Source organism: Oncorhynchus gorbuscha, linkage group LG07 (assembly GCF_021184085.1).
Source record: "Oncorhynchus gorbuscha isolate QuinsamMale2020 ecotype Even-year linkage group LG07, OgorEven_v1.0, whole genome shotgun sequence".
NCBI classification, from domain to species: domain Eukaryota; kingdom Metazoa; phylum Chordata; class Actinopteri; order Salmoniformes; family Salmonidae; genus Oncorhynchus; species Oncorhynchus gorbuscha.
Window position 1 is genome coordinate 58,100,716 of NC_060179.1, and position 15,761 is coordinate 58,116,476.

Sequence of the window (15,761 nt, forward strand, 5' to 3'; positions counted from 1 at the left end):
GTGTGTGATGGATTGCTATGTCATGCTGCTATGTGTTTAGCACCAACCAGGGAAACATGACATTAGTGAATTTATCTTGGGGTAGTTAGCACAGGCCTCAGCTGGTCATAGACTGCTGTCCATGCTATATTCTTTGTGTGTGTGTGTGTGTGTGTGTGTGTGTGTGTGTGTGTGTGTGTGTGTGTGTGTGTGTGTGTGTGTGTGTGTGTGTGTGTGTGTGTGTGTGTGTGTGTGTGTGTGTGTGTGTGTGTGTGTGTGTGTGTGTGTGTGTGTGTGTGTGTGTGTGTGTGTGTGTGTGTGTGTGTGTCTCTCCACATCTGCCTGTGCTGGGATGCGAATCCTTCGTACCATCTGTGTTCAGAGGTACAGAGTGTCTCTAAAATGCTACACTGTCAAACCATGAAACATGACACCATGTGATACATTTATAACCTACACGTCAGTGTTTAAAACTTAAACATGATGCATTTAGATGTGCTAATAAGTGTTTGCATCTTAAACACAGGCATTCAGAATGGAAGATTGAACGTGAAAGTCAGCTTTTTCCAGACAGTTTCTTACTAGGAGAACACATACAGTGCAATCAGAAACTATTCACATCCCTTGACTTTTTCCACATTTAGTTGTGTTACAAAGTGAGATTAAAATTGGTTAAATGTTCTTGTTTTTGTAAACGATCTACACAGAATACTCTGTAATGTTAAAGAGGAAGAAAAATTATAACATTTGTAAAGCAACAAATGACAAATAAAACACTAATATATATTGATTAGATAAGTACTTAAAGCCCTGAGTCAATACATGTTAGAATCACCATTGGCAGCAATTACATTTGTGATTATTTCTGGTGCTTTCCACACCTGGATTGTGCAAAATTTGCCCATTATTCTCTTCACAATTCTTTAAGCTCTGTCAAATTGGTTTTTGATCATTGCAAGGCAACCATTTTTAAGTCTTGCCATACTGTAGCTCTTCTAGCAGATGTAAGTCAAAACTGTAACTCGGCCACTCAGGAACATCCACTGTCTTCTTGGTAAGCAACTCTGATGTAGATTGGGCCTTATGTTTTAGCTTATTGTCCTGAATGCATTTCCCAGTGTCTGGTGGAAAACAGACTGAACCAGGTTTTCCTCTAGGATTTTGCCTGTGCAAATCATTAAGGACTCCCCAGTCCTTAACAATCATACCCATAACATGATGCAGCCACGGCTATGCTTGAACATTTGGAGAGCTGTACCTAATTATGTGTTTCATTGGATTTGCACAAAACATAACACTGCAAACATAACATCACAACTGCAGACCACGTGTAACCATGCTACCTCAGGACCTGCACAACTGGTTTCTTCACCTGCAGGATCGAAAGAGACCAGACAGCTGATGAAACTGAGGAGTATTTCTGTCTGTAATAAAGCCCTTTTGTGGGGAAAAACGTAATCTGATTGCCTCAGCCTTGCTCCCCATGGCTGAGTCCTTGACCAGTCATGTGAAATCCATAACTAGGGCCTAATATATTCATTTCAATTGACTTTTTTCCTTATATGAACTGTAACTCAGTAAAATCGTGGAAATTGTTGCATGTTGCATTTATATTTTTGTTCAGCATACGTTTCTCTGTACCAAAGTTTTGCCCTTATGGTGCCCGTGCCACTTCATTTGGCTGTGGAGGCCGATACAAGAGCCACACACACTCACACAGGAACGCTAGCACACACACCTTAGTTGTTCCTCTCTATCTGTACTTCTATGATCCTGCTCACATCGTTACCCAGACTGTGACCTAGCTCTGAACAAGATGAAACACAGAATAATCCCTAAAGAGAAGGAGAGAGACAAAAATACATAAACACTGCTTCCTTCCCTTTCATGATCTGCCACTTTCTCTCAGCAGGCCTAGGTCACACACACACACACACACACACACACACACACACACACACACACACACACACACACACACACACACACACACACACACACACACACACACACACACACACACACACACACACACACACACACACACACACACACACACAGGGTAAGGGTTCCTCTTCCAGCAAACAGAGCTATTTGTTCGCATCATCACAAGTTTTTTCTAGGGGTTAGATCAGCTTTAATATAGAAAATATATTGCAGCGTCCATCAATGTAATTGTCTGCATCACTTCCAATCCCCCAATCACTTCCAATCCCCCAATCACTTCCAATCCCCCACTCACTTCCAATCCACCAATCACTTCCAATCCCCCAATCACTTCCAATCCCCCAATCACTTCCAATGCCCCGATCACTTCCAATCCCCCAATCACTTCCAATCCCCCAATCACTTCCAATCCCCCAATCACTTCCAATCCCCCAATCACTTCCAATCCCCCAATCACTTCCAATCTTTCCAATTCCCCATATATACCAGTCAAAAGTTTGGACACGCCTACTCATTCAAGGGTATTTCTTTATTTTTACTATTTTCTACATTGTAGAATAATAGTTTAGACATCAAAACTCTGAAATAACACATATGGAGTCTTGTAGTAACCAAAGAAGTGTTAAACAAATCAAAATATATTTTATATTTGAGATTCTTCAAAGTAGACACCTTTTGCCTTGATAACAGCTTTGCACACGCTTGGCATTCTCTCAACCAGTTTCATGAGGTAGTCACCTGGAATGCATTTCAATTAACATGTGTGCCTTGTTAAAAGCACATTTGTGGAATTTCTTTCCTTCTTAATTGAAGCAGAAAAGTGAAAGTGATCAGGTGAATTTATGAAGTGAGTGGACAGAGAAATACAGCTTCACTCTACCCAATTAGAGCAGCCGGATCAATGTGCAGCCCACCCTTTTCTTTACAGACAAGCAAACTAGCCAGTTGAGTTACTTAGACATTGTAGCACTGTAGCACCTTACTTGACTGACTGACATGAGAAAGATGTTTAGTTTTGATTACAAAAAAAAAGATGATTACAAAAATATAATTGTATCCAGAAAATTGCCCATATCTGTTATGATACTCATTTTGTCCGACTACTCTAGTTGAATTTTGCATTTTTATTGAACCTTTATTTATCTAGGCAAGTCAGTTTTAAGAACAAATTCTTATTTACAATGACGGCCGACCCCGTCCACACCTGGACGACGCTGGGCCAATTGTGCGCCACCCTATGGGACTCCCAATCATGGCCGGATTGTGATACAAACCATTGACGAGCAGTTATGCAGACAGTGTGAGATACAGAACAATAAGAAGAGTAACAAACATTGTAATTCCTCCAGTAAATGTAAACCTCAATAGTATAATCCATCTGATTTGTACAGCTCTGCTAACGTGCTCTGTTTAATACTCAGGTGTATGACTACTTATACTGGGGACCGTCAGAAGAACTCCAGATGAATTGTGTCTAAAAGGAGACATCTAAGTAGTCAAGTGCATTCCTTCCCACTTCTCATCTCCTTCTTTACTGATCTGAAAAATGACAGAGTGTGGTGGACACCTACTACATTTACATTTACATTTAAGTCATTTAGCAGACGCTCTTATCCAGAGCGACTTACAAATTGGTGCATTCACCTTATGACATCCAGTGGAACAACCACTTTACAATAGTGCATCTAAATATTTTAAGGGGGGGGTGAGAAGGATTACTTTATCCTATCCTAGGTATTCCTTAAAGAGGTGGGGTTTCAGGTGTCTCCGGAAGGTGGTGATTGACTCCGCTGTCCTGGCGTCGTGAGGGAGTTTGTTCCACCATTGGGGAGCCAGAGCAGCGAACAGTTTTGACTGAGCTGAGCGGGAACTGTACTTCCTCAGTGGTAGGGAGGCGAGCAGGCCAGAGGTGGATGAACGCAGTGCCCTTATTTGGGTGTAGGGCCTGATCAGAGCCTGGAGGTACTGAGGTGCCGTTCCCCTCACAGCTCCGTAGGCAAGCACCATGGTCTTGTAGCGGATGCGAGCTTCAACTGGAAGCCAGTGGAGAGAGCGGAGGAGCGGGGTGACGTGAGAGAACTTGGGAAGGTTGAACACTAGACGGGCTGCGGCGTTCTGGATGAGTTGTAGGGGTTTAATGGCACAGGCAGGGAGCCCAGCCAACAGCGAGTTGCAGTAATCCAGACGGGAGATGACAAGTGCCTGGATTAGGACCTGCGCCGCTTCCTGTGTGAGGCAGGGTCGTACTCTGCGGATGTTGTAGAGCATGAACCTACAGGAACGGGCCACCGCCTTGATGTTAGTTGAGAACGACAGTTTGTTGTCCAGGATCACGCCAAGGTTCTTAGCGCTCTGGGAGGAGGACACCTACTAGGTGGGTGAGACTATTGAGATATAGTGGGTTATGATATTATTGACACCCTTAATGAAGATGAGCAAACATGTTTAAAAAATATATTAAAAAATACATAATTTAAAAAAAATACAAAACGAAATTGTATGCTAAAAAATAGGGACATTATATTATTTTATACTAATGCATTGCATTCTGCGTTCTCATTTCGATGCCAAACCCACCATTGGTGTGCATGGCCAACAAACTATATTTCCATGTCATCCAAGAAATGTAAATGCCTGGAGTTTGCTAAAAGGCATTGGTACTTGGATTGGAACTAGTGCTTAGGCCAGATGACAAGAAAAATAAACCTCTTTGGCCAGGCAGAATGCATGAGCAGAAAACAACCCCATATCTACTGTATAATATGGTGGTGGGTCTTTGATGTTATGGGCTATATTGCTTCCACTGGTCCTGGGGTCCTTAAGGTCAATGGCATCATGAACATTACCCAGTACCAGGATATTTTTACCAAAAACCTTGTTGCCTTTGCCAGAAGGCAGAAACTTGTCCCCATGTGGGTCTTCCAGCAAGACAATAACCACACATCAAAATCGACAAATAAGATGTTATTTGGCCACCAAATCAACATCTTGCAATGGCCATTTCAGTCTCTGGACTTGAAACCCTTTGAAATCCTGTGGTTTGTCCATAAGCGCAGATGAAGGATCTTTAGGATTCTGCATGGAGGAATGATTTAAGATCCCTTCCAATGTGTTCTCAAACACTTAGAAAAGGTAAAGTGTCGTTATCCTTGCAAGGTGAGGTATTGAAATGTATTGAAAACAGGGGTATCAAAATAGTTTAGCCCTACGTTTTATTGAAAACAAATGTTTGCTTGTTATGTAAAACGTCTTTCTCTGAGCAATTATATAAGTATTAAATAATATAATTTCCCAGTTTTTTGAGCCTCGAAAAAGCACAGTATTTTCTTGCTCATCTTTATCAACAGTGTCAATAATTTCAGACCACACTGTACATTCCATAGTCTCAGCCTCCCTGATGGAAATTGTCTGGAAGTAGTGAGTCATCAGGATATCCAACAGTTGAAATTTGTATTCACCCGCAACCTGCATTTATAATGATTGCCAGGGTTAGGAACAGCTGGAGGAGACTACCTGATCCATCTACACTGGAATAAGCATTTCAGTAATGGTTGCAAATATTATAACTAAATGATTGGATTAGTTCAGAAAAGTGTATGTTATTTATCTTTGTGTAGCATAATATTAATCACTCAATGTACTATGCATGCAAAAAAAACAGATATTAAAAACAATTTAAAAAATTAGACCTGCAGCAGAGTATGCTGGGATTGTTTTTTCATTTGTTGTTATATCTTTTAAAAACTGTTGGTGTGACTTCTCATTTAGTTTTGAGTCAGTACCACAAACATTTTAAGTAATAACAACTTTTTATTGACTTAGAGTTCAACTTGCTATTAGTATTTGAGAAAAAATGCATTTACAGTGCACACACACACACACACACACACACACACACACACACACATGCACACACACACATGCACACACACACATGCGCACACACACACACACACACACACACACACACACACACACACACACACACACACACACACACACACACACACACACACACACACACACACACACACACACACACACACACACACACACGTGTCCCTCTGCGAATAAATATTTCCCCCTAGAGAGGGTTTTTAATATCCCCCTAGAGAGGGTTTTTAATTTCTCCCTAGAGGGTGTTTAGTCCTAAGCAGGGATAAGCAGAGAAGAAGGGGATAAGCAGGGATAAGCAGAGAAGAACTCCACAATCACACCTCCCCAGAGGTGCTGAGAGAGAGGGACTGAACACCATGGATGACCATGTCTCAACACTATATTTCCTCATTTTTCTCCAACCATACAGTCCTTGGGTCTAACCATAGAATTAGACTGGAATGAATCACAAATGAGACATCAGACATTCTAATTTCAAGTCAGTGTTCCACCATTACGTCATGTCGGAATGTCTGTGCATGACCAAGCACTTCTCAGTGCTGAGGCCTAACTCCTAACTCAGAAGCATTAGACATTGGATACACTGGCTGGGTGCTTCTGCCTGGTGGCTGGAACAAATTTGTCAGACTCTCTCTCTCTCTCTGTGCTTTATTTTGTCTGTTTACTTGTGTGCATGAGCCTAATGGTTAAAGGTCTTTCTCCAACTCAGGAAATGAATACAGCTTGGCAATTATAACCACATCCATAACCTTTAAAAGACAACAGGAGTATGTATAATGCTAATGCAAAGACCAACATTTCCTGGATACATTTCCTGAATACACTTATAGGACAAAGCATTTCTCATTTCCATTGGTGCTTATGCCCAGCTGTTGCGATCTAGAGAAAGACTAGCCCTTACAGCTGATATGAAGCTACTGTGTGTGTGTGAGATTGGGACTCCCTGGTACAGTGTGAGTTGGGTTTGGTGTGGGGGGTCCGTGGGTGTCTTTTAACAATTTCTTTGGATTCCTCATGTCTTACTCATTGTTAGAAAAAAGTTAGGTCCAAATCGGATGTTAGGTACTATATTTGTTGAATACTATGAATGCCATACATTGAAATGGCCAATTTGGGTGCAATCAATTAGCTTAATTTCTCAGAAATAAAATTATATTTTAGACATTTTTTTAATTTATTTTATTTATTTCACCTTTATTTAACCAGGTAGGCTAGTTGAGAACAAGTTCTCATTTGCAACTACAACCTGGCCAAGATAAAGCATAGCAGTGTGAACAGACAACACAGAGTTACACATGGAGTAAACAATTAACAAGTCAATAACACAGTAGAAAAAGGGGGAGTCTATATACAATGTGTACAAAAGGCATGAGGAGGTAGGCGAATAATTACAATTTTGCAGATTAGCACTGGAGTGATAAATGATCAGATGGTCATGTACAGGTAGAGATATTGGTGTGCAAAAGAGCAGAAAAGTAAATAAATAAAAACAGTATAAAAACAGTATGGGAATGAGGTAGGTGAAAATGGGTGGGCTATTTACCAATAGACTATGTACAGCAGCAAGGATCGGTTAGCTGCTCAGATAGCTGATGTTTGAAGTTGGTGAGGGAGATAAAAAATATTAATGTGCTAATCTTATATGTTTATAACTACCAAAAAGATTTCAGAACAATCTGAGGTGGTGGGTGTCATGGCTTGCAGAAATGACATTTAGCGACCCCTTGGTGTTACTGCCCAGCTGTTGAGGTCCAGTGAAAGACTAGCCCTTCTTACAGCTGATATGAAGCTACTGTGTGTGGGATGATCGGGACTCCCTGGTACAGAGTGTGAGTTGTGAGGGATTCTTTCATGGGTCATGGAAAGAAATTATAACCACAAACACTGTTTATGTTTTTTCAGGTCAAAGGGAAACTCTGAAAGCTCTTGGTGGATCGCAACACAAAAACTGCTCTAGACTATAAACAGAGAATGCTGTCATATGAGAGAGACAGCATTGTAACAGAATAGAGAGACGACATTGTATCAGAATAGAGACAGTGATTATTAGAATGACAATGAAGACGGTGCAGGTGATCTGTGAGCAGCAGGGATGGGTAATGTAGCCGTATGGCAGGGAGAGTTGGGGGTGTGAATGCCACCTCTCTGATCCTCATTCGCTCTGATTATACCATGGTAGCGAGAGGGACAGATGGGAAAAGAAAGTGGAACTCTCCACCAATGATATAGCAATTGACAGCTCAATCTATTCTAGCTTCCATTTCCAATCTTTCTCTGAAGAGTCAAAAGTGATGTCCTCGCTTTGTCTCACGGGTGTGTAGAATGAGTTCCATCCCAGCACAATCACACCTGATTCAACAAATCAACTGATCATCAAGCCATTGATTAGTAAAGTAAGGTGTGTCAGAGGCTGCGTTTACACAGGCAGCCTAATTCTGATCATTTTCCACAAATGTGTCTTTTGACCATCAGCCAAAAATGTGTCAAAAGATCAGATTTGGAATGCCTGTGTAAACGCAGCCTGCTGGGCTGATGTGTATTAGTGAGATACAGCCACAGTGAGAGCATACATTTTATAGAGAGCTCCTCTCAGCACTTCTCATGCCAACAGCGACAGCACAAACCGTGTGGAAAATAAGACTCTTTACAAGGCCCTCTGTAAAACCGATGCTAAGCTCTCGCTCTCTCTGTGTGTTTGTGTGTTTCTTCTGTAACGATAGGGGAAAGTCTCTCATTTAGGGGACTGGGTGGTGTTAGTTGTTCCAGTTAGGAACTCCTGTAAACTCATCTGCATGTGGAAACAGTTTTGTCCGGACACTTGTTAAACAGGAGTACTGCACACACACACACACACACACACACACACACACACACACACACACACACACACACACACACACACACACACACACACACACACACACACACACACACACACACACACACACACACACACACACACACACACACACACACACTGTAAACGTGTATATTTCTATTGCCATAATGACCTCGTCTTCTCCTCTATGCCGCAGTGCTCATGATATTCCATTGACTCAGTAGTTTAAAAAAATATATTTAAAAACCTGGCTGTAAATAGTGACTGTTTGAAGAACAATTTGTAAGTTCTTAATGGTAATGGGAACCTTTTAAATTATTTAAGTCAAGTGCACTACACTACTAAAACTCTGCAAGGGCATAGTAACTATAATCAATCACCATCCATCTAATCCTAGGTCATCTGGGCATTGTTAGTGTGTCAGCTTTGCCCTCCTGCCCATGTTAACATTATTACACTGAGATTAAACCCTCTGTGTGTGTGTGTTTGTGTGCACCTCCATCTGGGCAGGCTAACAGAAGGTCTGATCCTCCACACATAGGCTGTGTCCATCACCTCCAAACACACACTGTGCCAGATAACCACTATCTAGTTCTGTGTGTTAACAAAGCTGTTAGGAACAACTAGAGAATACATATGGCAGACGTGTAGGTGCAAACAATAGCAGAGATAGAGGCGTTGATATACAGATGAAGCCGGTGCTATTTGCTTGAGTACGCTTTGGCATTTCTCTAGAAGCTCTGGAGAGACCTGTCTTGCCACTCAGATTTACAGCCACTGTATTAATGGTCCCTTGTCCTCTGTTTCACTCCCAGGTTCAGAGGGGACAGGAGGAAAAGGAGAAAGAGAAAGGAGTGGACATAGCAGATCCTACTGCTTAAACTCGTCATCATGGAACTAGGAAGAGGATGACGATGCGGTGAAGGAGGGGGATAAGGAGGGAAGGAAGAAAGTGCAGTGCACTAAGCAGACCTCACTCGTTGTTTTATCGGAAGAGGCAAGATGAATCTGGATGCTTCTTGGACTAATGTAAAGAGATAACAATCGTAATTTACCCTCTAAACCAGCCTCCCCTGAGCGACGGCAGTGACATTAACACACACAGGAACCATAGAGCTGGCAGCTCTTGGCCAAGATTCAATTCAGAACAAAAAATGTGTAGGCCATATAGAAATCATGACACTAATTGAAAATCATTAAACAAAATAAGACGTTTTAATCAGCCTAATCAAGGTGTAGATTACATCACACATTCCAGTGTTTGAACTTGTAAAACAGCTGCACAGGATTTCTACTCCCTGTGATGATTATATCGCTGGGAGCCGCTTGTGGATTTGACAGCTCCAAACCAGTTACACCGCTTAAACAAAAGCAATGATAAGTTATGTGTTTGTGGTTCACCACGGGTTACTGCTGATCTGATTTGAATATTGTCCCTTGTTTCTTTACTCTTGTTTATAAAACACACTAAGTTCTCGGTATCCTGTTTAGGTTGTGTGTGTCACACACCGACTTCCTGTGGATGACTGTTTCAGACAGACATTTTGGGAAGTGTCAGACATTCTCACTTTCCATTGATCCCTTGCAGCGCTCCATCAGTCACCCTGTTCAATCTGTCACATAATTTGAAAACTTTAGGCCACAAGTGTTTAAATCCATTTCTATGTAGTGTTGGGATTTTCTGCTCTTTTGAGTTCACATAATTTTTAAAAAATTCAATCATTCATTGAACAAAACGAGGACAATATTCTATATCGAAGTTGATTCAGTTTCAATGACATTCTGTTTTTCTTCTGTGCACGGTTGTACATGTTTCATTTTGAGGGAGACAATGAGATACATATTTTCTGCTTTTGTTCTGTTCAACCAGAAAAGTTTTAACAATGTTGTGTGTGTGTGTGTGTGTGTGTGTGTGTGTGTGTGTGTGTGTGTGTGTGTGTGTGTGTGTGTGTGTGTGTGTGTGTGTGTGTGTGTGTGTGTGTGTGTGTGTGTGTGTGTGTGTGTGTGTGTGTGTGTGTGTGTGTGTGTGTGTGTGTGTGTGTGTGTGTGTGTGTGTGTGTGTGTGTGTGTGTGTGTGTGCGTGCGTGTGTGTGTGTGTGTGTGTGTGCGTGTGTGCGTGCGTGCGCGCAAGTTTGTACGGGTGTGTGTATGACTGTGGTCGGGCTCATGTATGCAAGTTTTCATCAATCAACAATGTTGTCAATTACTAAATACAGAGGGAGCAAACAAGTTATTAATGAACAAACAAAGAAAAGAGACTCTTTACTATAAAGCCTTCAAATGTTTGGTTAACACAATACTCTCTTCTTCAAAGACCCACTCCAATCACACCAGGAGACTGAAATGGACCATTCTAATATAATGTCAGTGAATGAACTATTCAACAAGATGCGTCCGAGCCTAAGGACTGTGAAAGGGCTTCAACTGTGGCAGATCGAGGTTTGACATATGCTTTATGAATATACCGTATCTGATTACAAAAGCTATCAGGCCAAGTGTTACAGAAGTCATTTGTTTCAAATCAAGACAAGGGTAGAATTCTGCTTTTAAAAGACATTTACCGAACAAGATACATTTGTTGGCAAATGAAATATATGGACGCTGTACATTTCTCAGTCGTCGCGATTGTTGTTGATGTTGTAATTGTAATGTCTTTGCAAAAATGCTATTGTTCACGCAACTATCCAAACTCCTTTGCATGTCAGGCAGACAAAATCATATTTACCCATGGCACTTGTACGTACGCACACACACACACACACACACACACACACACACACACACACACACACACACACACACACACACACACACACACACACACACACACACACACACACACACACACACACACACACACACACACACACACACACACACACACACACACACACACACACACACACACACACGAGCCCTGCACAGGCCCAATCACTTCTGCCAAAGGTAAGGCAGAAATAACTTCCTCCATTATTATGTAAATCCATTAGCTACTCCTCTCTATGTGTCACCCACTCCCTGCACACAGCTCACTCTGCGTGCATGTATTTCCATAGCAACGTCTCCACAGCCACAAAGTCATAAACCAGCCTATTTTTTACCATTTGTTTTCTTAAATCTTATTTTAAACCTAACCCAAAAACTTAACTCTAACGTTAACCACACTACTAACCTTAAATTAAGACCAAAAAACACGTTTTTGTTTTTATGAATTCTTACGATATAGACAATTTTTATTTTTTGGCTGTATTATCTAAGAGAAACCTTTTGCTTGGCCTGCTCTGCTCAATTACCAGACATTAAAGAACAGTTAGCTGTCAGCTAGCTACTTTTTGTCAATCTAAACAATGAACAAAACTCAAGAAACATTATTATTTTCTGCGAAAGCACTTCTGACATCATGTCATGATCTTAGTAAGATATGACCACACCGCGCAGCAGAGCAAGTGATCAATGTAGTGATACCCGTGCCCCACCTGTACCTTAGTTATTGGCGACAAAACAGGCCCTACCCATCCCTAACATGATGTGGAATGTCAGGACCCATCGGGCTCAGGTGGGGTAGCAGAGCTCTAACACACACCTCCAGGGAGATGCACTTGGCTTTTCACAGGGCAGACATCTGTGCCTGGAGACTGATAACGACTCTAGCAGACCCTGCTCCAGTCTACTGCTTAACATGTTAAAAGGAGAAGTTTCCTTCTTTTTTCTTTTTTTTTTACAACCAAATCTCTGTTTCTGATGGAAATGGCAGGTTATATGTTCCAGACACCTCTTTTTATGATTTCACTTGTTTTTAATGTTGTACACATGAAATTGTGTCATTCCGAACTTTTGCGGATACATTTCGGAATGACACACATTTTATGTATGCCACATTTAAAGATCTGCACCACTATACTGAGAGTTTTGCTGTTTCTAAAAGGATATAAAAATATAAAAAAATTGCCTTTGTTAATGTTTTTTGATTCCCGGTTTTGGGTAAGTGAAATTACAAAAAAGTTACAGTTTGTGCGACTCGAGCCATTTCCAGTACGCAGGTGTGCAGGCCAGGTGTGTCCATGTAATATTTGATTACATTTTTTTTTTAACTAGTGAAATCACAAAAACAAGGTGACTGCACCCTTCTTATAACATGCCATTCACATCAAAAATCTTGATTTGGTTGTACAAAAGAAAGCTTTTCTTTTAATGTTTTTGTCATATCGGGAACCAAGATGTTTTCTATATTTCCTTCTGGCTAACACAAACAACGTAGCTATATCGCGCTCTTTGGCTCCGATTTGCTCCCTTGATCACACCCAAACACACACACACACACACACACACACACACACACACACACACACACACACACACACACACACACACACACACACACACACACACACACACACACACACACACACACACACACACACACACACACAAACGTACACACACACAAACGTACACACACACCTCTTTTGTGGTGACAAATACTCAAAGATGGGATATTCACTTTTGAGTCGCTCCCCAATTTGAAGAGTGGAAATGTAAACAGCTTAGTTTTGGTTCCGGGACAGGACCAGGGCCACAAACACACACACACACCCTGATCAATTGCGGATTGTTTTCTTGCTCCTATTGTTGGGTTTAGTCAGTTTGCTTTGCTGGTGTAAACGTGTTGCCTCAGTTCCTGCCATACTTTATTTAAGACAACCGCCAGCGCTGCGCTGTGTCCATCTACAATATGAGCACTTATTAAAAAGAAATTCTGTTTAACTCCTCTGAGTTTTCCTCCTTTTGTATTTCGGGTTCAAATGGGCCAAGCAGAGATTTAAAGGGTCGTTAGTCAGAGTAATTAACCTGGAGTTATATAATCCTAATTATATAACAAATATACATTTTCAAAGTTGAAAGATTTTGATGACTAAACAGAAAAGGTGGTAAATGAGAGATCAGCTCAATGACCATTTTACTCCCCCTAGCAGAGTTGGTTAGGCTGTTTTTATGTTATCCAAAGCATTGGTGACTGCAACTGTGCTGCTGGCAACAATTTACACTTTTTTGCCAACGTTTACTGATATTCAACAGGTGTTGAGCATTCGTAAATGGCACACTCAGATGAGGGTGGTCTAAGATTGGAGTAGATAGCCAGAGTGAATATACCAGCAACGTCTATCAACAGTTGTCACAGTGACATTCTATTGAAATGGTTACTTGCATAGTAGAGTATTTTGATAAGACATGTAGCTAGCTAGCTAGGTAAAAGAAAGAACCATAATCCCAACTCATAATGTTACTACCCTGCAATAATCTGCAGGTAGCTAACCAACCAGGTTCAATGTTAGCCAGCTATCATTAGGCTATAACTAGCAAAGCAAATGGCTCTGAGATAAGAAATAGATAATACATGTAATGTTAGCTAGCGAGCCAGCTAGCTAACAGTACACTTTAACTTGAAATTAGAAACATGTCATTTCTGAAAATGGAGCTAGCTAGACTGTCTTTCCCAGATAAATCATTCATGGATGGATGCGTCTCCTGTTGGATACCATGGCTGCCCTTAGTTTGAAGATGTAATCTGGAGACCGGTGTCCTTAGCTATCATCTAATTCCACTCATTTCAAAACTCGGTCCTCCAGAAAGTGGAGAACAACACTTATGCAGTTGTACTACATGATATATTTAAAAAAAAGACACGTTAGACTGGATTACCTAGACATACTGACCATCTCAAATAGACAGAAGCGTGCTACATGGCAGACCAATCTGAACTCATCTCTCGGCATGTCCAGCCCACTCTTTATCTCAGCCAATCATGACTAGAGGAAAGGTTGCTGACCTTTTCTTTGGCTAAACCAACTAGGCTCATAATTTAACCATTTGATGAATGGTGTCTGTGAGTATAGCAGAACTCATATGGCAGGTGAAAACCTGAGAAAATCCAACCAGGAAGTGGGAAATCTGAGGTTTGTAGTTTTTCAACTCTTTGCCATTCCAATATACAGTGTAAATGGGGTCATATTACACATCCTAAGGCTTCCACTAGATGTCAACAGTCTTTAGAACTTTGTTTGAGGCTTCTACTATGAAGGGGGGCTGAATGAGAGGGGATTGAGCCAGGTGTCTGGCAGAGTCTCACAGGCTCGTGACATGTGGTCACGAGAGAGTTAACTCTCGTTCCATTGCTTTTCTACAGACATCGGAATTCTCAGGTTGGAATATTATTGAAGATGATTGAAGATTATCTCTATATTATTGAAGATAACGTTTTGAACTTTTCGTCCGACGTTCGGCTGGAAGCGTGTTTGGATTTGTTTACCAAACGCCCTAACAAAAGAAGCTATTTGGACATAAATTATTAATTTTATCAAACAAATCAAACATTTAGTGTGGAACTGGGATTCCTGGGAGTGCATTCTGATGAAGATCATCAAAGGTAAGGGAATATTTATAATGCTATTTCTGACTAATGTTGACTACACAATATGGCGGATATCTTTTTGGCTGCTTTGTTGTCTGAACGCTGTACTCAGATTATTGCATGGTTTGCTTTTTCCCGTAAAGTTTTTTTGAAATCTGACACAGCGGTTGCATTAAGGAGAAGTATATCTCTAATTCTATGTATAGCACTTGTATTTTCATCAACATTTATGATGAGTATTTCTGTAAATTGATGTGGCTCTCTGCAAAATCACTGCATGTTTTAAAACTACTGAACGTAATGCGCCAATGTAAAATGAGATTTTTTTATAGAAATATGCACTTTATCGAACAAATCATACATGTATTGTGTAACATGAAGTCCTATGAGTGTTATCTGATGAAGATCATCAAAGGTTAGTGATTCATTTTATCTCTATTTGTGCTATTTGTGACTCCTCTCTTTGGCTGGAAAAATGGCTGTGTTTTTCTGTGACTTGGTGATGATCTAACAGAATCGTTTGTGGTGCTTTCGCTGTAAAGCCTTTTTGAAATCAGACACTGTGGCTGGATTAAAGAGATTTTTATCTTTAAAATGGTGTAAAATACTTGTATGCTTGAGGAATTTTAATTATGAGATTTTTGTTGTTTTGAATTTGGCGCCCTGCACTTTCACTGGCTGTTGGCGAGA

General features: G+C 40.9%; 1 protein-coding gene across 2 annotated transcripts in view; it reads left to right on the plus strand.

Annotated features, from left to right (window-relative positions):
* The window catches only part of LOC124040091 (urotensin-2 receptor-like), an 82,986-nt gene extending 72,349 nt beyond the window's left edge, over positions 1 to 10,637 (plus strand). For both annotated transcript variants that reach the window (XM_046356896.1, XM_046356898.1), the window contains one exon: positions 9,478 to 10,637. Coding sequence is in view for 1 of the 2 variants with exons in the window: in XM_046356898.1 (XP_046212854.1) it covers positions 9,478 to 9,543 (66 nt within the window). In the remaining variant the exon portion in view is untranslated. The remainder of the gene's footprint in view (positions 1 to 9,477) is intronic.
* Positions 10,638 to 15,761: the final 5,124 nt, after the last annotated feature.